The sequence below is a fragment of the Scleropages formosus genome, chromosome 19 (genome assembly GCF_900964775.1).
Source record: "Scleropages formosus chromosome 19, fSclFor1.1, whole genome shotgun sequence".
NCBI lineage: Eukaryota > Metazoa > Chordata > Actinopteri > Osteoglossiformes > Osteoglossidae > Scleropages > Scleropages formosus.
The window spans coordinates 12,911,302-12,938,959 of record NC_041824.1 but is presented as its reverse complement, the minus strand read 5'-3'; the positions used below and the strand labels follow the sequence as shown (position 1 = coordinate 12,938,959).

The window sequence follows — 27,658 nt, the reverse complement described above, 5'->3', positions numbered from 1 at the left end:
TACAGCCACTGTTAACATGCTGGTGTCATAAGCAGTGATTGCAGTTTTGTGTGGTGAGCTCCTCACAGAATACTAGGCGCCCGCCGAAGCAGCAAGCGGGGCCACTATTCCTCATTCTGTGACCGAGGAGCACGGGGACCCCACGCAACAGATGTTCAGCGGCACACAGCTCTCTTCTGCAAGGCGACGAGATCGTCAAAGTAACCAGTAAGTGTGATTACCACTCAGATAACTTGCGCACTCTTGACAGGAATCGCTACGGATATGATGTCCTCGAGTCACCATATTCACCCTCGCCAGGAGCTACATCTCATTAGCATATTAAATATGACAGTCCACCACAGCATCAACGCCACAGCGACAACTCACATTTTCATCACAATGTGGGTCCCGTTGAAACAGATGGAATAAATTCAGCATCCCCACTCCAACCTCCCACCTCCGTTATTAATTCTATCAGGTTCTGGCATTCATTATGCTGGCTTCAGTCTCCCTGGTAACTACAGCTTGAGTATTTCGCTCCTGTGAGGATCTCTGAAATCAATGACCTATTGCACTTGGAAAGCCCAAACTTAGTAGCTACAAGCATCACAAGAAATCTCCATAAAAAGTTACCTATTTAATATCCAGACATAGCAATGTACGTACCAACAGCAGCCCATGGAGGTTTCTACTGATTGACACTACAAACGATGCAGTTAGGGTGCTGCACTCTCTCATACCCATCATGCTTTGCATGAGCCAGACATCATCAAGGTTTTGTTGGTGTAGGGAAAAATAGTTTATTTCTACAATTACATGTGCTCCATTGGGATTTGAAGGCAGCATCAACCTTCATACTCCTCTCCCCCAAAACCTATATTCTCCTATGGAAAACACTGTGCCATGCAATGCAAAAACACAGAGTGTTTGTGCAGTCCAGTCCACATTAAGTGTTTGAGATCACTGAAAACTTCCGCAAGGGCTGCATTTGCTGAACTCGATAACACGACACCAAGGCTGACACCCAAGGAAATGGATAATTACATACGTAAATACATATTTAAATGAGTTTATTTCTGCTGTAAAGAAAACATCACTGCGGGTCTAAAGATGAATTCCTTGTGTCGTTAAATCAGTAAAAAATGCAATGCAAAAAACGACTGAAGTAAAAATTATGAACTAGTTTCCTAAATATTAAGTAGGTCACATCTATTAAGCTGCTGTCACTTTGCTTCCAAAACATGAAAAGATGGTTATTTTGAAATGTATGTACTTAGTGTAAACAAAACACAGTAAATTCCATAAGCCTCTTTTAAGAGATTATTGCAGTCTTTAATAGTGCTGTAATAGTTTCTACTTAAAAAATAATGAAGGGAAACACTATAGAGGAGCCAGTCATGCCAACTGACAGCCAGTAGTTATTTGTCCTTGTGAATTTGTTGAAGCAGCAGCTAATACATAGGTCCCTCTTAGAGATCTTAATTTTCCCCTGCTCCACATTTCTTGTAGTCTCACCACACCAGAAGACATTAATGCTGCAGCTTAGGCCTTAGACTCATTTGCCTTACTTCAGCATCCAGTTTCTGGTTATCAAAGACAGAGGAACTCTTCCTCCTCTGAACAGTACCTATCTGGAAAGGGTGCCTCACACCTGTTTGGCAGAGCTTGATGTGACTGTAAATGCTGTAATCCTGCAAATAAGTTGCTGTTTTAAAAAAAAAAAGTTTGGAACTTTAATGAGTTATGTCAGCTAGAGCTGAACATTAAAGATGTATGAATAAATAAGCTGAGTGTAAAATGTAAATATAAATCCAATTCTTATCGAATGGGGAGACACCATTTAAATGCAGGTCTACAGTCTGCATTTAATTGGTGTCTCCCCATTGGATAAGGATTGCAATCTCCCTCGTTGTCTTCTCTCAGAAGTCCGTTAGCTGGAAAAGTAAAATACAGCTTTTACCTTCTCATTTTTGGGACAGGCGTACAGGGTTGGGGGGAGTGGGTGTTTTGACCCAAATTGAGGCTGATGCATATGGACAGGTGCACCTGGGGGGGCAGCACCTGCCTGGCATCTCACCTCCTTGTGTTAAGTGAGCCAGACAGGCTGTTCATTGCAAAAAAAGTCCTGATTACATTGGCTGCGAGGCTCCAATAATGGAAGAGCCGCAGACAGCCAATTCGGTGTGTTAATCTGCACGCCTGAGCCTGGAAAAAGTTTTTTAAGGCCATGCCCTGGCCGCCTGCCATTCTCTGGGAGGTGGGGGTTGAAAGCTGGGTACCGTGCAGAAGCGCTTCCATTTACTGACGTCCACTACACTTTCACCTTTGTGGAGAGAGAAGTCTGCCTGTCCATTGTAGGATGTTTTAATGTCCATTACCTGTCAGAAAGACAAATGACTTCACATTCCGTTCAAAGCCAGCGAAGTGGCTAAAATAAAATCTTGTCATAAAGACATATGACATTAAGGGAAAAATACAAAAAAAAAAAAACCCCTCAATCATAGGTAATGTGTGCGACTGAATTTTAAATCTGGAGCCGCTGAATAGAATGGTTTCAAAATCACTCTTTTTTTTTTTTAGCACACTTGTACATAGAACAAATGTAATTTCTACCATTTTCAAAAATAAACAAAGTGCTTCAAACAGTTGAACGTGTCCACTGGGTCAAAGAGAGGAATTCCACAATCACACAAAGACTGACAAGTTATTCATAAAAAGTTATTTTTAATTTTTCCAAATTCACACCATTAAGAACTTCAACAATCATCGACAACAGAGCCAAAAAAATAAAGAACTCATTTACACCATGGAACAAAAAACGTGTTAGTCCAATGTCCAAAGAGTGACTTGTTTTACTTCACATCTTCATTATGCAGCCTCTCACAGACGGTACCGCATACCCATCTGCTAGCATAATAAAGTCTTTCCTGAAAGGGACTGGCATTAAGGTGCAGACCAGTAAGCTAAAAGTTATCCAGCAGCTCCATAATCCTCTTCTGCTCACTCTCTCTGAACTCATCACTCTTCCCATCACCAATGTTCTCGATGTACTCTGCAAAAGAAAAGTGTCATAATGAGAGGGCTGTGCTTAGTTGAGGCTCATGAGTAGGACGGACTTTACTAACGTGCAAGTTTAATGTTTGGGTTCACCACAGTCCTTCACCACTACTCAAACTCATAACGGGACACTGCAGGGATGTTTTCAGAAATAAGCTCACAAAACATACTTATTGTTTAGATCAGCAGAACACAAGAGCAATACATTTTAAGAAGGCCAAACTATGTATAAAAAAAGTTTTAGAAGCAACTTCTAGACATGGGGAATGAAATCTCTTTGTAATAAACTTTAAATTTTAAAGTTAGAAAAACACACAGTGATGCTTCCTTTGGCCTTTGCATTTAGGAGATTTCAGAGAATGAATACTTATTTAAATTGTCATTAGTGGAAACAGTTATGAAGATCCAACTTCTAACATTTGTTTAAAAGCAATATTCATACTAAGGAAGATTTTTTTTTCCTTAAATGAAATACCTGGTATTTCTGTAATCATACTGTAGACTGAACTGCCTGAATGACATGAATGAATACATGCATTTAAATCCTTTATTTCATAAAAGGAAAAAATAAGACAGGCAAGTACTATTACTGCTACTACAATGGGTATTAAAGTTGCCCAGTTCATGTTCTTAACACCATTTTTTAATAGTCTTCCTTCATGTTCATTATTTGCATACTCCGAGTTTGTGGATTCACATGGACCAGTTTCATGTACCCACTTCACTCAGTGTAGAATTAGCTTTCACTTCATCTTGCGTAAAAATCAAGGTTCTCCATTTGCCCCATTAACTACTACAGCTGTGCTCCAAACATTAAAAAATTAATACAAAAAAGCTGTGTATGAGGCAAAAGTTTAGCAGTGAGGAACCAGTATCTTTAACAGGAGTTTTTCTAGGGAGTTGTGAGCAAGCCCCAAAGCCCTTCCCCTTCTCTTCTGAAGTATGTGCGACTGCATCTGAACCAATACTTCCTCTTCAGGTAGCAGTAGCGGAATCCCAGGTGTAAACTGCGTGGCCCTCGCTGGAGAAGGCAGCTCATTTGTAAGTCAAATGTAAAAGGCACACTGTCGATCCACACAGGTAGCAGCCTCTGTGAATTATATGCTGAACTACACTATCACCTGGCAGGCACAACAAATAAAGTCATAAAATCTGATGACTAAAACATGAATGAAAAGTAAAACTGGGAAGTCTGTGCCACATAGACATGCAGGACAACAGATGACGACATAACAGGGCTGAAACTAAGGTGCACAAGACTGATGATTTCTTGTTTGGTAACCACCTCCAGCATGTATCCCACCTCACCGGACCTTCTGACCACTAAAGGTCATAAGAGCTACAGCTGTGATTATGTCCACTCTTTATGGCACCTTTACAGCCTACAGAATTCAGAAACCCAAGAACACAACCTACACACTGGGAAGCCAACATAAGCACTGACCTTAAGGTTGTCAAAAAAACAGCAGCACAGTGCCAACAAAACATCAAAACTATGAGCTCATAATATACTGTACTTCTAAACATATGCTATGCATTCAAAAGGCAGTATAACGGCATATGACAAAATGAAGCATAAAACATAACAGATGTTCTAGGCTGGTGAGTAGTACAACATCCCGCTTTGACTTGCATAAACACTGATGGGCTTGGAACACTGAAAATGAGAGTGCACAATAAAGATCATGATACAGGTTACCGGTGGACCACATTTCACAGTGTTTCGTGTAACTTTACAGCCAGTACACATCAGCACTGTGTTTACCTGGTCTGTGGCTGAAAGGAGTTAAATCGCTCTATATCAAAACACAAAACCTCCCTAGTTTAACAATCTTCTGCCCAGCAGTGCAAGATGACCTTGCTGCAATGAAGGAGCGCCACCGTTAGCCGCTTCACTGCCAGCTGGCCTCCCGATAGCTCCCAGTGCAAGGGCAATAACAGCCCACAGCACAGAGAGCATCTCGGTGGGCTACAGTGCTCCTCTGTGCTTGCAGTGCTCTCTCTTAGGGCTCTCAGGAGGCCTGCAAAGCCTTTATGATGCAAATTCACAGCACAAGGACAGGCTTTTCTTTTACCGTGTTACTGTTAAGACTAAATAATTTATTTGAAATAGACTGAAAGAAAAGTGAGAAAAACCAAACCAGTGAAAAATGTTTCAGGTTCCCCACAACAGAATCCATCTGGCCAGTCGAACAGTGGTGTCGTATTGAATCTTCCAGCCATTTCAAGACCAATTGGAGCTGGAACCACCACCACCACCACCACCACCACCCCCCCCACAAGACACCTGGCAAAAAAAAAAAAAAACAAACTGCTTCAAGTGCTTCTGTAAAGAATTCACTACAGGACTAACAATTTCATTTCCTCAAGTACACTGATAAAACATACAGATTTGCTGCTTTCCTGGCAGAGTCAACAGCAGGATATTGGTCCTCGCCAGCTACCAACAGCCCCACACAATGTCCTCTAGGTTAAGATGACACTTAACAGCACTCCACAGTACCCGGTGCTGCCATAGGAGGCTCCGCCCTTCTTTAGCTGCTGCTGGTCTGCAAGCGCATCTGGCTCCAGCTGGAGCAAAACTGCTTTTTAATTTGCCGCTGTTTTCCCATTAATGGCCTCCTTAGTTCCACCGAAAGTGTCCCCCCCCCCCAACCGTGGCCCAGCTGGCTCTGAGCAGGCCCTCCCCAGATCTGCCATCTGGCAGGTGCACAAGCACAGCAGTGACCAGGGCTTTTCACTTAAGATAAGAGTGACGCGTCCTGCAGCAGCGGTCCACTCCCACAGGTCACATGCACCATGGACACGGTCCTCACTCCCATTGAGCATCAGCAGAGCACAGTAATGATCCACACGCTTTCTTTATTGGCACGTCACAGAAGAAGGCGAAGGCGCCTGTCATTAACAATCTATGTACTGCAAGGAGCTGCTTAACTCCAGCCAATCCTTTGCAGATGCACAGGTCAATAAATAAGAAGTCGATATAGTAATTAACTGTACTGCCACACATTTTGCAGACTAACTATGAGAAGCATACACATTTAACTTTTGTTTTTCATAGCACTCCCCGGTACAAAAGGTTCCAAGCCTGAATAAAATACGGCCTTAATCAATTCCAGCTCAAATTCAGCGGGGTAAAACTCACTGGAGAGGACAAAAACAAGGAGAGAATTTCAAATAATATATTAAGTCCATCCTGCTAGGTTGCTGGAAAGAACTGCCATTGCCCTTATTTGCTATGAATTGCCTTAAATCCAAGTTATGGTCAGCCAGAAACTTAAATATTCCTCACACTTTTTACCCAATAAGACATGAGAAGCAAAGTTAAAAGGAAGAGACATTTACTACACGTAAACCAAATATACCTGATCTTCCAGCAAGCCATCTAGAATAACTGTCTGCTTGTAACATGTGCCAGAAAGCTCCCGGTGAGAGCTCAGCCTTCTAATTAGGTCTTGGCAATTTTACTGCCAGTAAAAAGTTGAAATTAATACATCTAATAATTTGATTTTAAAAAAATACAAATGTTAGGGGAAGACAAAATACTATAAATTATGCCTAATTAGGACAAAATACTAATAAAAAAATAGATGATGAAGATGGGAAAATCTAAAGAATATAAAATTAGTGATGAAAGAGGAGTAAACTACATTCTCGTGTTTATTTTCTGTCACCAAATGAAGATGTTACCAAGACAGGCATAGTAAGCAGCATTTTAAGAGAACCAAAGAATCAAGAATTTCTTTCCAAGGAGGGGAAAGGAAAAAAAAAAAAAAAACCAGCAGTAACAGCGTGCAGCTGGCTACTTGCCTTCTCATTGGGGGGAGCAGTTGTCATACATTACCCTGCCATCAACAGTAACAAATGCGCTGGTTTTAGTCTTCCGGAAAGCATGACCGACTGCATCTCCTTGTTTCTGAAGGTGATTGAAAGGGGAATAATAGCCGAGGGTCCTGGCATCGCTGTCGGCCAAAAAAATAAAAAAAATAAAAGGCAAGCGACAGATCTCTCTCGTCTGGCAGCGCTTCAGCCTTTCAGCAGATGGGCCTTTATTGCCGCACTCTGCATTTGACAATGACAGCCACGGGGTACGGCCTGGACGGGACCACCCCTGGCAGCCCTGAGTGTTGACATGCTGCTTGCTGAGGTGCTGGGCTGCAGAGCATTATTGCAGAGCACTGCTGGCTGCACAGGCATGGCAGAGCTGGCCAAAAAATGTGAGTGACAAAAAAAAAACAACAAAATGAAATAATCCCATAAGCCGGCTTCCTATTTGCAATGTTATCCGTGTACACTGTCACTGTGTGAACAAATCCAGAACACAGCTCCTGAAATCCCTTATCAAGACTCGTAGGTGCTGGTAAGATTTTTATCCCACTAGTTGGAGCAGATCTTTTTAAATGGATAAGACTGTTAAACCGTCCATACCTTTTTGTAAGCCTACCATCATCTGCAAAGCAGAGTGATGCTTTTTGTTTAGAATGTCTCCCTCAGGAAACAACACTGTTGATTCTGTAAGGGAAACAATATTTAAAACAAAAGCCAGTATATGAGAAGATTTAGGTGGCGCAGGCATCTTTGATCACACAGAGTGACAGAATGGAGAAGGAGGAATGCTGCTCCTGGGCTCTTGCAGCCTGTAATGAGGGTTCCCATCTTGACTCAAAGCACAGTGCTACAAAGACTCTTTCTGTGGGGATTATTTAGTACAGGCAAAGCATGACATCTAAGAAAGACACTGTAGGAAACAAGTGTACTGCACAGCACTTACAGGGGGACCAGTGGCCTCAGCACTGCAACTTTATTCTAGGCCTGATAGGGATTTAAACATCCGTTTTCTGCTCTTGAGTTGAGCAACATCAACAAAACATGAAATGTCCTGGCACACTTGAGGGTGAAGAAAGTGGCCTGAGGGACTCACCTCTCATGATGTGGCGCACCACTTTGACAGAACCCCCCCTCAGGTTCAAGATCTGATGCACCCTCTGCTGCAGCTGGAGGAAACAGACACACGCAGGGTTCATGAACTAGACAACTGTCAACATGACACTCGTACGAGTACATGACATCTAACGGCATGGCGCTCAAAAGGCTTGTGACCACCCTGGTCCTCTTCCATATCCTGCATTTCTCTCCTTATAAATCAAACTCAAACACAGACTAAACAGAGAAATGTACCTGTATTCTCTTTGGTATACAGCATCCAACTGGGAATGAAATTTATGGCTCAGTTCAAAGTAAATCTCACTGCCAATTAGTGAAAATTAGGAAACTCCGGTTTTCTTCGCATTTTAAAAAGGGTTCTTTCCAGTGAAACCTCACATTTGGTGTAGCAGGCTTGCATGATAAAATAAAATGGCAGAAATACTCAAATCCACAAGGAAGTATCCACTTTGGCAGATTTTAATTGTTTAAAAAATACTAATAATCCCTTTTCCCCTGTAATAGCTTTTCAATCAGTGTTCAGTGATCCTGGGCTGGGATCGCTCCTCTGTATAACTCGGTCTTGAAATCCAGGGCTGACTGGTGCTGAATTTGCCAACTCACACTTAAGGAGAATTAAGAAGTAGCTGCTGCGCGGTTTGTTTGTTAACTGACCCAACTGGGTGAGACACCGAGGCCGGGATGTGCTCCCACACCCCACGGGTGCACCTGCCCTCTAATTACCTGGGGAATGCCAGCATTGCTGATCTCCACCATGATGCAGCAAACCAGCTGGAGGACGAAGAGCCCGGCATCTAGGCGGCGGAGGTAGAACTCATCTTCTATGGCGTCATCGATTATCTCTCCACGCCGCACCATGTCCTGGAGGAAACACGGGCAGCAGTTAATGCCGTTGGCTCCAGTCCATTAACCTTTACCAGTCCAGACTCTATATCGATCAGTCAGAAGTCGATGGGTGGCAGGAATAACTAGAGTGCCTCAAACTTCAGAGTTTATCCATCTTTACATCTCTGTCCATTCACTAACAGTGGGCTCTTGTCAATAAGTGTCAAGCAAACATTTATCATCATTATTAAAACAAACCTTTCTTTTTCACATGACAACCAAATGAGAACAGAAACTGGTTTGTTCTTGTGGGGTCCGATGGGGACACCAATGTAGTGCATGCTGGATACCACTAATTCCATTTTTCACTGTTGACTGAGAGCTCATTACATGCCGCATCCTCCTGAATAACACTCCCTAAACAGAAGAAACCGTGTACACATTTACAGCATATTACAGCAGGGACATGAGGAAATGGAGACTGTCGTACAGAAATGTCATCAACATCAGACTGCAGCAAATACCGTCATGAAAAGGGGCGATGCAGGAATTGATCTGATTGATTGCTCATTGACCTTGGAGACACAACCAAAGGTGAACATTTAGCTTGTGTACATGAGCTTGCTGTGCACACAGTGCCTGATGGACAGTAGGAAGGGCCTGAGACTTAAATACCACACTTCTAGTTTATAAATACAGGCTTCAGCAAAACACATTCTGAAAGTTTTAGGTGCTTTATCAAGTCAAAGTGAACTTTGTCATTCCACCTATAGGCGAGTTACACATACAAGAAAACAAAATTCCCTTTCTCTTTAGACCCCCATGCCACATACAACGTACAGTTCAGCGTGTTACAGACCGATGAGTGCAAATACAAATAGAAGATTGCAACAAAAGGCCCTTCTCTTTGGGCAGTGCAGTGACCCTATGTTAAAACCGCAGCAAATATATCTGTCCTGTGATCAAAATATTAGTCTCTGCATAATTCAAAGAAGAAAAGTTGTTCAGTGTTTCAAAGGACCTGGGACAGGGGGGTCATGTTTCAAACAGAAGCTCCACCATTGCCTGTTAAGATCTAGAGTTCAGATAAGTTCATGAAGAAGAGCTGTTCTGGAAAAGAGTATCAATGCAGCTGGAAGAAATAAAACTCCAAAAAATGAAATGACAAAGTACAGTGAATCTGTATAATACCCAAAAGCGTGCCCACACATAAAATAGTGTCCCTGGGTGTTCATGCCACACCAGTTTTATCCTCTGCACAGCACATATTAGGAAGCTGCCTTGAGAAGAAAGTGTCATCTGTGTGTTTGGACAGAGCCACTGTGTCCAACCACCAAGAGAGGGGAAAAGGTTACGACTTTTTTTTGGAGAGACCAGCAGACACACACACACACACACACACACACACACCAGGCTCATTACACAGTGATGAGAACGGTTTGCAAGCAAACACTTTTGAACGAATTCCGAGGCAGGATGCATACATTAAGGTCCATGGTTCTACAACGCTCAATAGCCTAGAGGCAGAATGGCACCAGGTGGGGATGTGGGGGCCCTGTCCTTAAGAATGTTTTCTTGGTTTGTTGATTCCAGAAGCTAATCTTGATAATGATTGCAGTGCAGCAGGCTGCTTAATAAAGGTTAGTTTCCTCTAGTGTAATGTTAATGAATCTGCTTGTTTTTTTTAAACATGTGATCTCGTTGCACCTGCAGCTCTGTATTAACAAGGTCAACCACACCAAGAAGCTGTTTGGGGGGGTTCAGGAGATCACCAAGACCCTGAGTAAGCCTCTTAAGGTATGGCAAAAAAAAAAGCCCCACTGACACAGCCAGAGGCAAGAGCTTATAATTCTCATTCCAGGTTATGATGTGTGCAGCATTACTCACAAAGTTTCTCTGCCAGAAATGAAACAAGTCTTACAACAGTGTGTGTGTTTTAGCACCTTCAAAAGATTAGCCAGTGGAGAAGAGGAGAAAGCATTTAACATGGGAACACAAAATAAATTACGTTGTCTATTGGACTTAGGAATGACTGGTACCTGATAATTGCTCCTTTGGCCACCAGCTTACTATTAAAAGCACTGATAAATAAAGGCTCCGCAGAGCCACCTGCTTCGCACACTGAGCTGCCGCGCTGACACGTGTATATAAATAAAAGGAAGGTGTGTGAAGGATGAGGCACGGCAACGCAAGATTTCCAAGCCTGATCTACACACAGCCCCTATCAATCCTTCACCACACAGTAAAAAAAAGCCTTGTCACACAGGGAGCAGGATAAGGGAGATGAGAGCGAAGCCCGAGGGCTGGGTGAAAAAGAAGAAGGTCAAAAGGGAAGACTCTGAAGGGGGAAAAAGCTGCACAAGAGGACCCACGCATCAGAATGAGGGAAAAGCATTTTATCACCTGCAGCAGAAAAATAGAAAAATAAATATATAAATAAGAAAATAAATAATTCACTGCTCACCATGCAATTCAAATGAATCATGTTCAGACAAAGGCTCTAGACCAGCTATATGAACTGCAAAAGAAAGCAGGGTATCACATGCCACCTTGCTCCTGCCAGCTGAGAGATGGAGATGGGGAGAAGAGCCTTGTAAAAATGTCCTTCAGCAGAGAAAAAAGGAATTTTGGATCTACACTAAAAATCCTCATACCCTGGGATGTGATATACAGCCTTTTTTATGAGCGAGGCATAAACCCCCCCCAGAGTTATGAACGTTCCCCTCTTGTGCTTGCGTTCAAAATGGGCCAGAGCCCATAAAAGTGTCACGTCTATGACAACACCATTAGGAAAGGAGATGTGCCGAGTACCGCTGGAATTTGCACCATACCACAGCTACCCTGACAGGGCTGCACCAGTAATTACTCGCCATTGGGGCTCATCAACTTCGTATTCCTCTGCATTCTGTTCCCACTGACACCATCGCTGTGTTGGGCCCATGGGGATTCTGTGCTACTTTGACACCTCTCCTGGGGGGAGTGACCTGGGTTCATTAGGTAGGGCTGTGCTGCGCTATGTAGAGAATAACAAAGGATGCAGCCAAAACCCTCAGCTTTTATATCAGCTTCTTGGAGTCTTGTGAAAAACTACAGAAAATTCATTTTTATTTTAATTTAAAACACAAAAAAGGAATAAGAAAGATAGCTATCAAATAAACCCAGTTAAATGTCACACTACTGTTAGAATCAATTGTTTTTGCAGAAAAAAAATCTTATTTTACACTGACATGTGGAGTTGTATCAAGACCAAAGCTGTGAATATTTAGCTTTGTTTCCATAGGAAGCTGAAGTGTGAGAGAAGTCTTATCCTAAAGAGGGAAAGGGGAAATAATCTACTTATTAAATTCAAGTCCCCAGGAATCCTTAGATGTAGAAAAGTATCCGGCACTTGCACCTGCACACAACGTGCCGCAAAAGAAAGATGAAAAAAGAAGACAAAAGGAAACAAACACATAGAGTAGCAAATTCCCCAACGCAGACTGCAGTTCAATACGGATAGTCAAGGAAAGGCAAATGAGGACAAATCTGAAGAGTCACGTAGTAAGAGCTTGTTGGGAAGGAGGGTTTCTGTTGCTCTTTTCTGCCTCGAATTATGAGACTCCCACGATGCCCGTGAGCACTGAAAATGTTCTTTTCGGTTTTCCTTCTGAACTAGTCAAACACAGTACGACCAAGAGCATAAGGGTTGCTGGGATTGTATAAAGACAACGGAACGAAAAAAGCTGCATCTGTTGATTGCAAATTTCACGAGGGAAGGTTCAGAAAAACCCAGACAGACACCAGTATCCAACATGACTGATGGAAATAAGAACTTCAGTAAGCTCCTTAAGTGCCACTGGGCCTGGAAACTTACATTTTCACCACAGCAATTTTCTTCTAGAGTTCATAAAACCATTTTAATTCAGTGATTGCGAGTGAAAACCATCTACCTCATCTTCCTATCGTAAATGTTCTTTGGGGAAAAAAAAAAAAGATACGGAAATGCCGTCTTGTAGCAAGTAAGTAGATGAGATACACCAGCCTCAAAAACAAGGGTACATGTATATAGAAACACAGCATGATAAAAATCAATACAGTGAAAAATGCACAAAAAAATAGCCATAAGACCTTATGGATACCTTTCAGCAAATGAATTACCCTGCATGTGCTAGTCCAGCATGAGGGCAGTACAAAAGCTTTTATAAAATACAATTACCTATATAAAACTCTGTTCCCAGAGGACCAGAGAGATCGCAAACATACTTCGCAATGCCAATTTATTCAGTGTCTCTGTCCTTTATTGAATATTTCCCACTCTCCACAATGGCCAATGACTCCACTTACAAAAAACACCAGCGATCCCACCACCTTATTTTTGAACCGCAGCTCTGTGGGATTCTTCCAGAAAATTATCCCTCCATGGATACCTCTCTCTTAACTTTCTTCCACTGATCTTGATCCAGACCTTTGTCTTGTTTCCTTCAATCTGTTATACAATCCCTATGCATCGCAAATCTACATTTAGCATTTAAAATGCCGCCTGTGCCAGCATGGCAGGACACTTATCTAATAAATCCTTGCTTCTAAGCAACTTAAGGAAGCCCACTACTGTTTACATTTTAAGTGGGATATGAAAAGTTGTCCAGTTACTTGAGGAGAGTTTCTAAGACGATGAAGTTGGAAAGACCATGAAGAGCCACCCTACGCTACCACATTAAAAGCGCCTTCCCTCCAAAACACCACGAATTGACCACGCATCACTTTCACTCACCTTCGGCCGGACAGAGAACATCACAGAAGCATATCAGCTCAGAGCCCAAGATCAGGTTTGACAATGTAAATGGGTTGCACATGTTTTAGTTTCCCCAACAAGCTTCGCACCCGACATCATGCCTTCAGGTTCTAGCTAGAACAACTCATGGAAAAAGGTGCCAGAGGCACTGCAGGCCCAAGACTCAGGAGCAGCTGCTACAGAAGGAAGGCATTTACCCTGCCCCATATCCCTGTTCAAGCATGACACACTGCCATATTATAACAATCAGCATTAGTAATAATGCACTGTATAGCGTTCCTAAAACAACAACATGCACATTTGAGTACAAAACACCAAAGGGGAAAAGGTCATTTAAAAAAAGGAAAAATCTGCCTAGCTTTACACAGCATGGTTACTCAGGAGATACATTGTTGAAGTTCATTTATTCCAGCTTCTTTCTGTTGAAATGGCTCTTTAAATAATAAACAACAAAATATTTAAAATCAAAACAGGCATCCTCAATACAGGGCAATACGGGATGGCCGGGAGACAGCGTGGGAAGCGTCTTACAGGGGACTCTCCAAAAATTGGCGCCGAACCCAACCCATGCAGTACATTACATAGGACACATTCTATACCACAAATTTTCTTGTCTAACGTTGGAAGGCTTGAGGAACACAGACAAACTATGCTGTACTTCACTTGGTATTAGTATTATTTCAGGTAGGAGCCAATTACATTTTTTGCATTAAGTTGCAGACAAAACCATAAGTCACTTACTGCCAGTACAAATGTACATTTACACTGAGGACGCAGACCAATAGCAAATGGGTCAAAGAACAGACCAGCTGTTTCTACACCATAGTACGTCCGCATTTCCACGACATCCAGCAAAACTCTGCTATGACAACTGGACAAGCAACAGAGACATGCCTGTGTTATCTCTAGGGCCACTACACCCCAAAGTGCATAGACACACTGACAGTCAAGGTTAGAGCACATGGAATCCTGGGGGGAGGGCTCTTACGTGCTTCTCTCCTTCGATCCTCTTGTCGGCCGATTGCACAGCTTCCAGGTACTTAAAATGCAGCTCCATCAGCCTGTCGACCTGTGAGAAAGACAGCAGACATCACACACAGACACAGACTGTGCAAGGGAGAGGGAACCTGAGGCAAGTCAAATCCCCAGCCACGACTCAACAAAGCCCTCCGCCGTTTACGCATCCACCGACACAGAAGGCCAAACGAATGCAACATGGGGTTGAACAGATGTCTGCCTCTGACACGGACATGCTGCTCTCCCATCACGTCGCTCCAGTGGTGGTCACCAAAAGTTCCTAGTTGTTACATCTCACAGTGTGACCTCCACACGGAACTGAATGCCAAATTCGGCCATAGCAGGCTGGAGGTGCAGATCCTAGCCCGCCCTGACCAGTCTAACCCAGTCAAACCTGTATTAATTACATCATAAACATTTACATTTATTCATTTAGCAGATGCTTTTCTCCAAAGCAACTTCCAATGAACACTATGTAGTGTTATCAGCCCACACACCTTGCTCACCGCGGTGACTTACACTGCTAGATACACGACTTACAACGGGTCACTCATCCATACATTAGTGAAACACACTCTCTCTGTGTCACTCACACACTATGGGGGAACCTGAACAGCATGTCTTTGGAATGTGGGAGGAAACCAGAGCATCCAGAGGAAACCCACACAGACACAGGGAGAACATGCAACCTCCACACAGACTGAGGGGGGATCGAATCCACGTTCTCTCGCACCACCCAGGTGCTGTGAGACAGCAGTGCTACTTGCTGTGCCATGGTGCCGCCCCATAAACTGTTGTTTAGACTTAGCAGCATCAGGGAAAAGTAGTGACCTCCTGTAATGGCCCTCACACAAGGGAGGAATTTCATCCTGGTGTTGTAAATGAGACTTCCACACGGGATCAATGGGAAACCCATTACTGTTAACTGATCATGGGCTGATCAATGTACACCACACTCTGCCCTACAGAGACTTCAGGGTGCCTGGGAAGCAGAACAAGCATAGATATTAGAGGGCAGAATGAAGCAACAGAAGTAGTAGGCTGGATTAGCTCCATGTTGTGAAGCCCACCCCCAAGCACAGTTACACCTAGAAGAAACAGGCTATTTAAAGTCACTCTCAAGACCGACGAATCCATCAAACTGCAAAAAATGCAACTAGCACCAGTCTCCCTTACGTACTTTCCACAACACCCTATAAAAATTTTAAAAAGGCGACAGCCCAGGAATCAATTACAATCACTGGACCCATTGATAAGTTTCTAATTAGCAAAAAACCAAAATTCTTCTGGGCAGTCTGACTTGAGTCTAATGTAAAAAAATCTCCTCTGAGGCTTGAATGCTGCTTGATGCAGACAAGAGGTCTGTCTGCGTTTATCTTGGAGAAATGGTTGAATAGGCCCGGAGAAATCGAGTGACCCTACCAGCATAGGGTCTCAGGTGCTCACCTTCTCACAGTCGTTTTCCGTGAATTTGCTGAGGAGTCGGGATCGCTGCTGGGCTTTGAGGTTCCTCAGCATGGAAGCGATAATGGAGCACACATGCTCTGCAGAAAAAGAAGAGAAGCACGGAGGCTTTTAGTGCATTGACGCTTTGTTGGTCCATTACTTTTAACTGCTAGGCAGCATTCTTCCAGAACCTTACGGAGAAGATACTTCACAGAGCATTTTTCTGGGAAAGGTACACTGCACAGCGCTCACTCTTGGTGTACGTGTACCTTTCGAAACTTTTCAGGAGGCATGTTTTTAAAATGAACATAAATTACATCCAGTTTAGACCTGTGGAGATCCAAACACAGGCACACAGGTGAGATTCTCACAACACCACTAATGTCGATTCTGTTACCATCAATGTGACGTGCAGTGGCCGAGAGAAGGTGTATATTGTCTAAGTCAAGGGTCCTGTGTTTCTATAAAAAGAGAAATTTGCACAATTTCTACTTACAGCAGCATGCAACACTCCAAAGGATCAAAATCTACATGCCCTGAGACAAGTTTAGTATTCAGTGGATGCACCCAGGTCCTGTCCTGAAGGTGCCTGCACATGCAAATTCTATATGCAAGCGGGACAATAGTCAATGCCAAAATCCCTAATAGCGCTCAGTTCCTGTGGCCAATGTCTGTACTGTTTCGCTGCTCCATGTCCTACTGTTTCCACACAAATAAACCTGAACTAAATGCCCTTGAAAGAGGCACTGTCAGAAGTTGAGGATCTGAAGGTTTTTCATCTTCACCGTTTCCCTTACAAGAAAAAATGCACAGAATCCATCCAAGCAGTGAGCTGCTGCATACTCGCTGCTGGTTGTAAGAGGAAGGGGATTTGCAAAAACTATTCCTGCAGAATTAGCTTGTCTAGTAGAGGATCTAGTTGTGACACTTTTCAGTGAAATGGGCCACACTCTTCGCGTATCTTCACAATACAAAGAGAAGCATAATCTCCCAGCACTAAAGTAAAAACAAATGCCACATTTTGCTTTATAAGCAACAATTTATTGGACCCAAAAGTGGAAATCAAATGTAATGAATGCAACACACAGTGGCACCGTAGAACCCTTGAGAAATGGTACATTTCAATTGCTTGGTAAAATAGTGCATGCTATACAAAATGAGTAAAATTCTAACAGAAGTATCCTTTAGCCAAAACAACATTTTATAGGCTTTTTTTTTTTTTTTTTACAGAGTGCGAGCAGTCAAAATAAATCCTTTTGTAGCCTCTTTTATGGGTTCTGATGTTAGAAGAGGGCCTCCATTAGTTTAAGGTCACTGGTTAATGGGCAGTATATGCACCCAAAATTAGCAGCACCCACAAGTGTCGCTGTTTATGCAAGACATTAATTTGCTTGCAGCAATTCAGCTGATACGAAATGTGACAGTGCAGTTCCCTGCACAGACTGCAGAAAGCAAATTACAGTATAATGGTGCTTGTTATCTTCAAAATATCTTCATCACAAGAGGGAGATTGTGAATATCTAGTACATTATGACTTTAGGTGCAGCATTGGTATCACACACACACACACACACACTTTCTGACCCGCTTGTCCCATACGGGGTCGCGGGGAACTGAAGCCTAACCCGGCAACACAGGGCGTAAGGCCGGAGGGGGAGGGGACACACCCAGGACGGGACGCCAGTCCGTCGCAAGGCACCCTAAGCGGGACTCGAACCCCAGACCCACCGGAGAGGAGGACCCGGTCCAACCCACTGCGGCATTGGTATCAAACACCATAAAAATCACAGAGAAAATGATTAAGAGCTTAGAAAATTAACAGTAAAGAGGATGTGTACTGAGGCCTTGACAAGCAGGACTCAAACCCCATGAGGCAGGTTGAACTCAAAAAGGCACAAACTTCTCGTGAGCCCTCCTGGTGTGTTGCTACACTACAATGATTAAAGGGAACCAAAGGTCTGACAAACTGTACATTTTATGACCGCATAGAACATAAACTGCATAATGGTCAGCCTAACATGAAGGAACTGACAGTCAGAAGGGCATTCAGTATCTTCTACTTAAGCTACTTTAAATGCAAAAGTAATAAATATTAAATTCCTGTGACGTGTGATTTATTTATGCTACGCTATGCTATGAAAGACTACATGAACCTGCCTGAACATGTCTTTGGTGAGATGTACTTTAAAAGTTCTGACTTCACCTGTGCAACTGCTTGACTAAACCCTATGCGGAGGCTTCACTTCGTTCATGACACCCCAAAGAGCCTGTTTTCCAAATCAGATAAACAGGACCCATGCGATGCACCACTGAGAAGTTCCTGCCTAATATCACAAGAGAAAAAAAAAAAAAAAAAAAGTAGTGAAACATTAAACTTTTACATTTATTTTTTCTTGGTTGATTCCTGGAAAACAGTTTTTCAAATTCATTTTTATTCCAGGTCCTTGGCAAAGCTATCTTCAACATGTTCCAACTGACAACTGCAGAACCTCTCAGCTTAGGATCATCTCCATGAAAAGACAACCGTATATGACAGCACACAGGAATCTCCCACCTCACTGTCCTCACTGTCCCATGACACAAAGCACCAGTGTCACCCCAGCAAGCACTCCACCTTTTTGCATTTGTTCCTGTGTTTGTGACTTTAATTTAGTGTTTGTTGCTGAAGCACAAACCAAATCACAACAGTATTCTTGTAATTAGACACACCGGGCCAAGGGTGGGCATTGTCTAAAAACGCTGTTGGAAAAAAATGTTCCTTCATCATTTGTTCACGTCTGAGTGCCTGACAGTTTATGTAACTTCTGACTACTGTTTGACTCATTCTAGCATCACTAGTGTCTATGTGGTTAGTATGCACTAACTGTTGGGACTCTGCACAGGTGTGTGTGTGTGTGTGTGTATATATATTATACATAAAGGCAAAGCCCTTGAGAAGCCACGGAAAACCCTAGCATTGTCTCCAGGAAGCAAAGTCCTTCACCAGCAACCACAGCAACAGTGTAAATTACATCACTTAACTTTCCGCAGATTTCAGAGGTTGCTAGGCAACAAGAGAAGGACTGAGTTCTGTTTTACGGTCCACAGGTATATCACATTGTTCAAAAGTGATATTGACAACAGGGGAATTATAGAGATTCATTTAAAAGTAAGGATTATACACAATGATACTGTTTACCAGTCATGATCATAAGAAATGCTCCAGGTTCCAGTCTCAGCCTCATTACAGGCAAAGTCTGTAAAACCAGCCAGATCATTCATTTCCAAGCATTCATCTGCCTGAAGGAACAAATAATGAAAAATGCCTTAAACCCATTGGGGAATTCAGGTGTTTAACTTATGGAGGGCTTAATGGCATAAATAAATATATTCCCCTTTTCAACAACAGCACTTCGCCATAATCTTTGCGTGCTGAAGACGACCCCAGAGGAAATAATGGTAAAAAGGAAGTGGGAACAAGAATCGATTTCTGTCAACAGAGCACCCAGCTACCGGAAAACAGATATTCAGTACTGGCAGCATTTTTTGTGTTGCATTTATTTAGCTGACACTTTTTCCCCCCAAAGCAACTTACAATTCTAACCTCCTTACAAGGATCTTACCATTTATACAGCAAGATAATTCTTACTGCTATATTTAAGGTAAGTACCATGCTCAAGGGTACTGTAGCAGGTGGGATTTGAACCTATGATCGTCATATCCAAAGGCAGCAGCTTGAAGCGATATATTATCTGCTGTCCTGTACAGCAGAACAACTGTTCATTTCGCCATTTTGGGAGGCAATAAAAAGTAAACAAATACAAAACAGGGTTCATATGCTTAGTCAGTTTAAAATTCCAACACTTTTTGACTTGTCCAGTAAGACCCAAAAAAAATCAGGACCAGAAGTTAAGCACTTCTATACAGAATAGCCACAGCAAAATTGCATGAATCTAATTTGAACCAATATGAACTGTAATAAGATGGTGATTTTAAAATACAGGCCACTTGCAAATTGCAAACAGAAGCATGTGCGGTTTACACAAGCAGCACCTAGAGGGTGGAAACGGCTTAACATTTTAATACACACTGCTATAGGGGTACTGAATGTGCCCCCATGCATGCAGTGTGCACAACTATGGGATTTCACAGACACAATGAGTCAAGTGAACAGTAATTGCACGATTAACATCAGATGTGGTGAGTTCTCAAATATGGCATCCATAAGCGCAAAAGAAAATAAGCAGGCATACAGAAAACCACCATATGCGAATGACCTCTCACTTTTACACACCACGTCATGAAAAAGTTTTGTCTATTTCCACGTATGACGTATGGGAATAGTGCCTCTCCATAACATTTATGGCCCTGAGTTTCTCAGATTTCAGACTTTCAGCCCTGTACGACGACACGTATACGATTGCTTACTTTTACAAGTGTTTTCAATGGACTCGCACATTTCTCATGCCAAACTTCATGCAGTAACGGCATCTCGCTATATGCTTATTTGTTCTATTTTGTTGAAGCCAATCAGTAGTAATTTTTTAGGAATCACTTGCACTTTCCTGCCATTCTGGTTGGAAGACACCTACCGTGTCTGCTATATAAGGCTAACTGAAGAAGTATCCGTAAGATATTTATAAAAATAAATACAGTAAAAATTGTGGATACTTTTTGACTTGCACTCATAGATTTAGTCTATTCAACTATTACATTGCTTAGTGTTAGCATTGAATCATATGGTGCACAGAACAGAATGTGAGATCAAGTGAAATGCATTGTGGAAAAAGTATCACAAAAAGGAATTATATGAATTCACTAAACTAACATTTTGAATTACACTGAAGCTGTTTTGTTTTTATATTTCAGTAGTGAATTTTGCCATATCCTGCCATGTTTACTTTTCATGATTTTTCAGGACCCACAAAAACTTAGATAAAACTAATGGGACCTTGCCAGATCTATCAGCCAGCCATAAGTTATATGCAAAGTAAGCATTTTTTGCAACATTCAGTTCACAGTGGTGACACTAGCCTGAACTGACCAGCTATAGACAAACTCACATTTATTGTGCAGCTATTTCTGCAAGATCTAAGTTAAATCTGAATGCACAGTGCTGTGAAAAAGTATTTCCCCCCTCCCCGATTTTTTTTTTTTTTTTTTTTGCATATTTGTCACAGTTAAATGATTGAGATCATCAAACAAATTTTAATATTACACAAAAGATAACCCGAGTAAATACAAAATGCATTTTTTAAATGATGATTTCATTTATTGAGGGAAAAAAGCTGTCCAAACCTTCCTGGCCCTATGTGAAAAACTATTCCCCCCCCTTGTTAAATCATGAATGAACTGTGATTAACCACATTTTTTGGAAAGTTGAGTTAAATTTCACTTGCCACACCCAGGCCTGATTACTGCCAGACCTGTTGAATCAAGAAATCACTTAAACAGAACCTGTCTGACAAAGTGAAGCACATCTCAAAAAGCAACACATCATGCCGTGATCTAAAGAAATTCAAGAACAGATGAGAAACAAAGTAATTGACATGTATCAGTCTGGAAAGGGTTACAAAGCCATTTGTAAGGCTTTGGAACTCCCATGGTGAGAGCCATTATCCACAAATGGAGAAAATTTGGAACAGTGGTGAACCTTCCCAGGAGTGGCCGGCCTACCAAAATTATTCCAAGAGCACAACGACGACTCATCCAGGAGCTCATAAAAGAACCCAGAACAACATCTAAAGAACTGCACGCCTCACTTGCCTCAGTTAAGGTCAGTGTTCATGATTCAACAATAAGAGAGAGACTGGGCAAAAATGGCACCCATGGGAGAGTTCCAAGGCGAAAGCCACTGCTGACCGAAAAGAACACAAAGGCTCATCTCACATTTGCCAAAAAACATCTTGATTATCCCAAAGACTTTTGGGCAAATATTCTATGGACTGATGAGACAAAAGTTGAACTTTTTGGAAGGTGTGCATCCCATTACATCTGTAGTAAGACTAACACAGCATTTCATTGAAAAGAACATTATACCAACAGTCAAACATGGTGGTGGTAGTGTGATGGTCTGGGGCTACTTTGTAGCTTCAGGACATGGACGACTTGCCATAATTGATGGAACCATGAATTCTGTGCTCTACCAGAAAATCCTGAAAGAGAATGTTTGGCCATCAGTTCGTGACCTCAAGCTCAAGCGCATTTGGGTTATGCATCAGGACAATGATCCTAAACACACCAGCAAGTCCACCTCTGAATGGCTCAAAAAAAAAAAAAAAAAAAAATTTAGGTTTTGGAGTGGCCTAGTCAAAGTCTACACTTAAATCCGATTGAGATGCTGTGGTATGGCCTTAAACAGGCTGTTCATGCTCAAACCCTCCAATGTGGCTGAATTAAAACAATTCTGCAAAGAAGAGTGGGCCAAAATTCCTCCACAGCGATGTGAAAGACTCATTGCCAGTTATCGCAAATGCTTGATTGCAGTTGTTGCCGCCAAGGGTGGCACAATCAGTTATTAGGTTTAGGAGGCAATTACTTTTTCACATAGGGCCAGGTAGGTTTGGATAGCTTTTTTCCCTTAATGAATGAAATCATCATTTAAAAAATGCATTTTGTACTTACTCGGGTTATCTTTGTGTAATATTAAAATCTGTTTGATCTCAATCATTTAACTGTGACAAATATGCAAAAAAATCAGGAAGGGGGCAAATACTTTTTCACAGCACTGTGTATATTTATGAATGAAGCAATTCATAAATGTATGTGAATGCTTTTATTTAAAAAAAAGAAAATGCAATGGGGAATGAATATATTCATGCACATTATCATTAAGAACATCACTTGCAACTGGGTCAGTGACTGAAGACCAGTGTTGGACTCAGAAGTTGTAATATACTGTAGTATATTGTTTATTGCACCTTACTAGAAAAAAGTAGCAGAGTGTAAGTGAAACACAATGTTATATTAGTTATTCACATTAGCTGGCAACACACATATGAAGACACTGGACTCAAAAACCACTCCTACACAGCCAGAGGTAACTTGTAGTATGAAAAGATAGTGAGGTAGTCCAGGTACATCTGCTGTGTTTGTATACAGTATAATGATTTACACATGACCTAAACATTACACGAAATACAAAGAAGCTTTTTTGATTTGACAAGGTCCATAATGCAAAATGACACTGGTATCCTACTCCTAATGCAAGCATCATACATTTTGGATCCCTAATAGGTACAGTTCCTCAGGTTTGACTGCATGCAGTTGTGAATTGATATTTTTGCAGTTTCCTCACATAGCGAACTTGCCTGTGATGAGAGAGTATTCCTGGCTGTAAATTATCTTCAGTGTGATTCATGTGCACAAGGTATACTTTGGCCAAGTGCTCTGTCACCACACTGCCTAAGGAACATTAACACAGGAAACCTGAAAGGGACGCAAAGCTGTCACCGTCTCACTGCAAACAAAGCAGTAATAAATCTTTTTATCTCTTCTTTGCAGTAAGCAAAGGGCAAATGAACCAAAATGGCAGGAATGAGAGCGATCTCTGCACTCTGCCCTCACCTCTACTGGCGCCTTGGGGAATGAATTAGAATTGCATTAGCCCCTGAATAAAAATTGTCTCTGATAAACAATGGGGACAGCAGGTCTGAGGTACAAGATGCACGCAGACCACCGACACTGATAAGGGTGTTATTGTCAGGCCTTGCCCCGGGGCGGCTGCTCTGTCACCCAGGCTCCCAACGTGCAATGCTAAACAATTTGGCTGCCACCATGCTGAATGTCATTAGCAGGTTAAAACACCTACAGACTGACCTTCACACTGATTGACTCCCACCACAACCTGTGCTTAAAGCAGAAACCACATCTCCCTTAAAACACATTTTTATTAGTATTGTAGTTGTTGTCATGTTTGCATCATGTGGGCTATCTGGAAAATACTCGTATGAGATGAACGGGACAGAAAAGTGAAAGCAAATCACCTCACAAGTATCCTACACCTCAGAGGATTACTGCAGAAGAGCAGGGAAGACATGTTGGTTGAGCTCCTGCTCAAACCTGTTAACCGAACAAATCAAGGGGTAAAGCTAGTTTCCTGAAAGCGTACTCCCACTTTTCACTGGTGTTGTACTTTCTCATGTCAGTAAGTACAGATCCAATCAGAGCAGTAGTTGATATTAAAGTGGGCCTTCAGTTTAGGAACAAGATAAGACTGGACATCTGTTCATAACTTGATGCGTTCGTAAGTCCAACTGCCACATCATAATCAGTAAAAGCTTAATGATTGAGACACTTACAGTTTTTTGTTTTGAAAAAACCTCAGACAAAGCCATAATACAAAAAAAAAAAAAAAAAAAAAAAAAAAAAAAAATTCTGCAACACTTCCAACCATTCATCATCAAAAATCACTTATCCAGTACAGGGTCACAGCAGTCAGCAATTCTTCTGTATCCTGGAAAGAGGGTGATAGAAAGGGTGCACCCAGGATAGAATGCCAAAACATTACTGTTTAATGCAATTTTACTATGTTTTAAGTACAAAAAAAACATTAAAATTATAACTTGCTTAAAATTTGTGAAAATAAAAACATCTCAACTTCCCATTCAATAACTACTGACTGATGACTCCCATAGGAGTATCTAAGGTTCACCAGCTTCATCATATGTACGAATACTGGATGTAGCTATAGTAAAAAAAAAAATACTTGCATAATGTTCATCTCATTGATTACTGGTCCTCAGGAACACCACTGACAAGCTGTAGACAGTGAGAAACCAAGTTGAAGTCGGATCCATTTCTACTGTTTCTGAACGCATTTTACTGTCAATTAATGATGGCAGAAAACATTTAGGAAACAGCAAAGAAAGTGACATTAAACTGGAAAATATTTTTATCTTTGGCAATTCAAATTCAAAATGTTCGTAACAGAAGGAACCAGCACATTTACCTTATGTAAAAATATCAGCATTTAATTGTCAAACTTTAAATCAGAGTTACTTTACAGCTACAGCTCTTTATTGTGTTAACACTTCTTACAACTGATGTACACATACTGTATCTTGCCATACTGGTTGAATTTAAAATTATCATTTGTCAGGTCTGTAAATATCATAATTCAAAAAGTATTTAACTACAGTGTTCTGATTCTTTTTTTATACATATGCATACATACATGGAGTACTGGGTGACAATTAGTGGTCAACACAGGACCTGAAGCGTCGTGCTGGTTTGTATTCCAGCTGAGATCTGAATGATGCGTCACTGAATGAACTGCACAATTCAAATATTGCTGAATGTGTCAACTAAAGAATGGCTTTTTAAATTTATATAATTTGTTCATTTCACAAATACCTGCAAAAACAAAAAAGTGAATCGTGAAAAGCTCAGTAAATGTTTCCTCATTTTGTGCCTCACAATGAATAACAGTGAGGTTATTATAGTGTTCATTATTGTATCTCCTGCATAGCCTTTCAGTAATTAAGCAACTTATGGATTAATTAAATGAAGTTTAATACCAAAAAATACCATTATTTCAGAATAAAATTTAGTATATACTGCAGGCCGCCAGCATCAGTTTTGTAAACATGTATTCTGATGAGGACTGGACAACCAATCCTCGAGGGCTGAAGTCCTGCACGTCTTCATTAGTCCCTTGCTGACACCTCAAATATCAGGTGATTTCGACACACTGTCCTGAAAACTCCTTTAATGTGGCCATTCAGAGGGCACAGCCTGAGGCCCTTGAGGACTGGAGCTGTGTGCTCCTGCTGCTCACCAGTAGAAAATCTCCTACTCTAACAACCATCCACATAGGACACAAGTGCCCTTGTAGTACAAGCCCCAAAATGCAGCAGCATCACTGCACCACTGGCTCTAATTCTATAGCTAACACTTTGATTATATCTCACATCTGAATTGTTAGACATACTGGGGGTGAACAAAAAAAGGAAATGCCTACCAATCTATAAATATCAAAGACCTAACAAGGAATAGGGCCACCCGTTACCTTCAGAAGAACTTCAATCCTCCTTGGAATGCAGTCATACTAGTTTTGAACTGTATATAGTGGGACACCGCACCATTCTTCAAGAAGAAAAGCCTCCAGTTCTTTTATGGATGAATGAAATGGAAAACTGCTTTGCACTCTGGGCTTCAGACCTGCCCATAAAGTTTCGACAATGTTTAGATTTGTTAACTGGGGAGGGCATGGAAAGAATTTTATTTCATCTTGGTATTCATGAAACGACTCTTCAATTTATTTAGCAGAGATTGTGGTGGCAAATGAGACACAATGGTATAGCGGGTAAAGCTGGTGACCTACAGCTCTGGAGCTCCTACGTGGACATAGGGATTAAATCCAGCTAAGGGTGGAGTTTGCACATTTCTCCTTTGTAATTCGGCTACCTGAAAGTTAAAACCACTTTGTGCATTTTGGTGTTTTATCCAGAAACATGAGAAATTTGAAAAGAATTTTGTGAATTTTTTTTCTGCTTACTAGAAGAATGAACATTCCATGAGAAATCCTTCTTAATTATACATTTCTGGCCTGTGATGTCATTTAGGTGGACACACCAGCAAGACAAAGGTGCAAGGAGAGCAGGTCTCAAGGACCCAAAAGGCATCATAAACAACTCGATCAAACAAACCAAGGACGCAGCCACTTTAAAGAATAGCATAAACCAATGCACTCGAGGAAAAAAACCAGGCAACATCAACACACTGACCTGTTGCATAGCCCTAACCCAACCCCAAATTCCCAGGATTATTCCACAGAACCTTGAGGCTGCCCACAAATACTCCCCAAATGTCTTCCTTCCTACTCCTCAAATCCTTCCCAATCTCATTTAAACCAGCCAGCAGCTGGTTATCATTAACCTGTTAAGATGGGGTAGGCAATAGTGAGGTGTTCATTGATATCCTCCCAGGCCCCTGACTCAAAATCACTGCCTGCCCAGCTCACACCTTCTATAGTATATTGATTAACATCATAACTGTAAGGTTTAATATCAACTGTAATTTTTCAATGCATCAATCATCAGAAAAATAGCTTTTGTATTAATTATGGATGCATGTTTTCTTGATGAGGAGGGAGGATACTGATCACACCAAATGTCTCACCATCAACAGTAAAACTGTATGAAGTCCCCATATTAGATACCAGGTTAATTTAAATTATCATTAATCAAAATTAATTTTCCCCAAAGTGAACTGCTATAACAAATGGAAATTTGACAGAGATGAATGACTCAGAACCTGAGCTTGAAATTAATTTGGGTAATTTACTTTATTGAATATATACCACAATTCCATACCCCAAAGTTAAAAATTTGAATTCAAGACCTTTCCCACTAAACCTTTCCCACTAGGACAAAAATATTCTCCCATGTACAACCAGCAGGATGGAAGTATTTACTAATGTGTTCCCTGCGAGTGGCATTCCATCAGAGAGCCCCACCAGTAAACTACTACCAAGGCATAGTGTGAGTGACAGAACCAGTGAATAACCCACAAAAACACTGTTCTGCTTCACTGGCCAGAGCAAAGTCCCACCCAGGGAGGACATTTTAAGGGTATTGATGACCATCGATGACTAGTAACTAACTCTGCCTTTGCAAACAAAGTGAAGGGCAGTAG

General features: G+C 41.6%; 1 protein-coding gene across 4 annotated transcripts in view; it reads right to left on the bottom strand.

Moving 5' to 3' along the window:
- Positions 1-2,730: 2,730 nt before the first annotated feature.
- The window catches only part of ctnnbl1 (catenin, beta like 1), a 50,444-nt gene continuing 25,516 nt past the window's right edge, over positions 2,731-27,658 (bottom strand). For 2 of the 4 annotated variants that reach the window (XM_018760717.2, XM_018760718.2), the window contains exons 12-17: positions 16,043-16,140; positions 14,568-14,648; positions 8,707-8,844; positions 7,961-8,033; positions 7,468-7,551; positions 6,776-7,001 (exon numbers count right to left, since the gene is read on the bottom strand). In XM_018760717.2, the coding sequence (XP_018616233.1) occupies positions 6,880-7,001; positions 7,468-7,551; positions 7,961-8,033; positions 8,707-8,844; positions 14,568-14,648; positions 16,043-16,140 (596 nt within the window). In that variant the 3' untranslated portion in view covers positions 6,776-6,879. Of the gene's footprint in view, positions 3,035-6,775; positions 7,002-7,467; positions 7,552-7,960; positions 8,034-8,706; positions 8,845-14,567; positions 14,649-16,042; positions 16,141-27,658 lie in introns of those variants that run through there. The other 2 variants (XM_018760719.2, XM_018760720.2) reach the window with 1 other exon arrangement.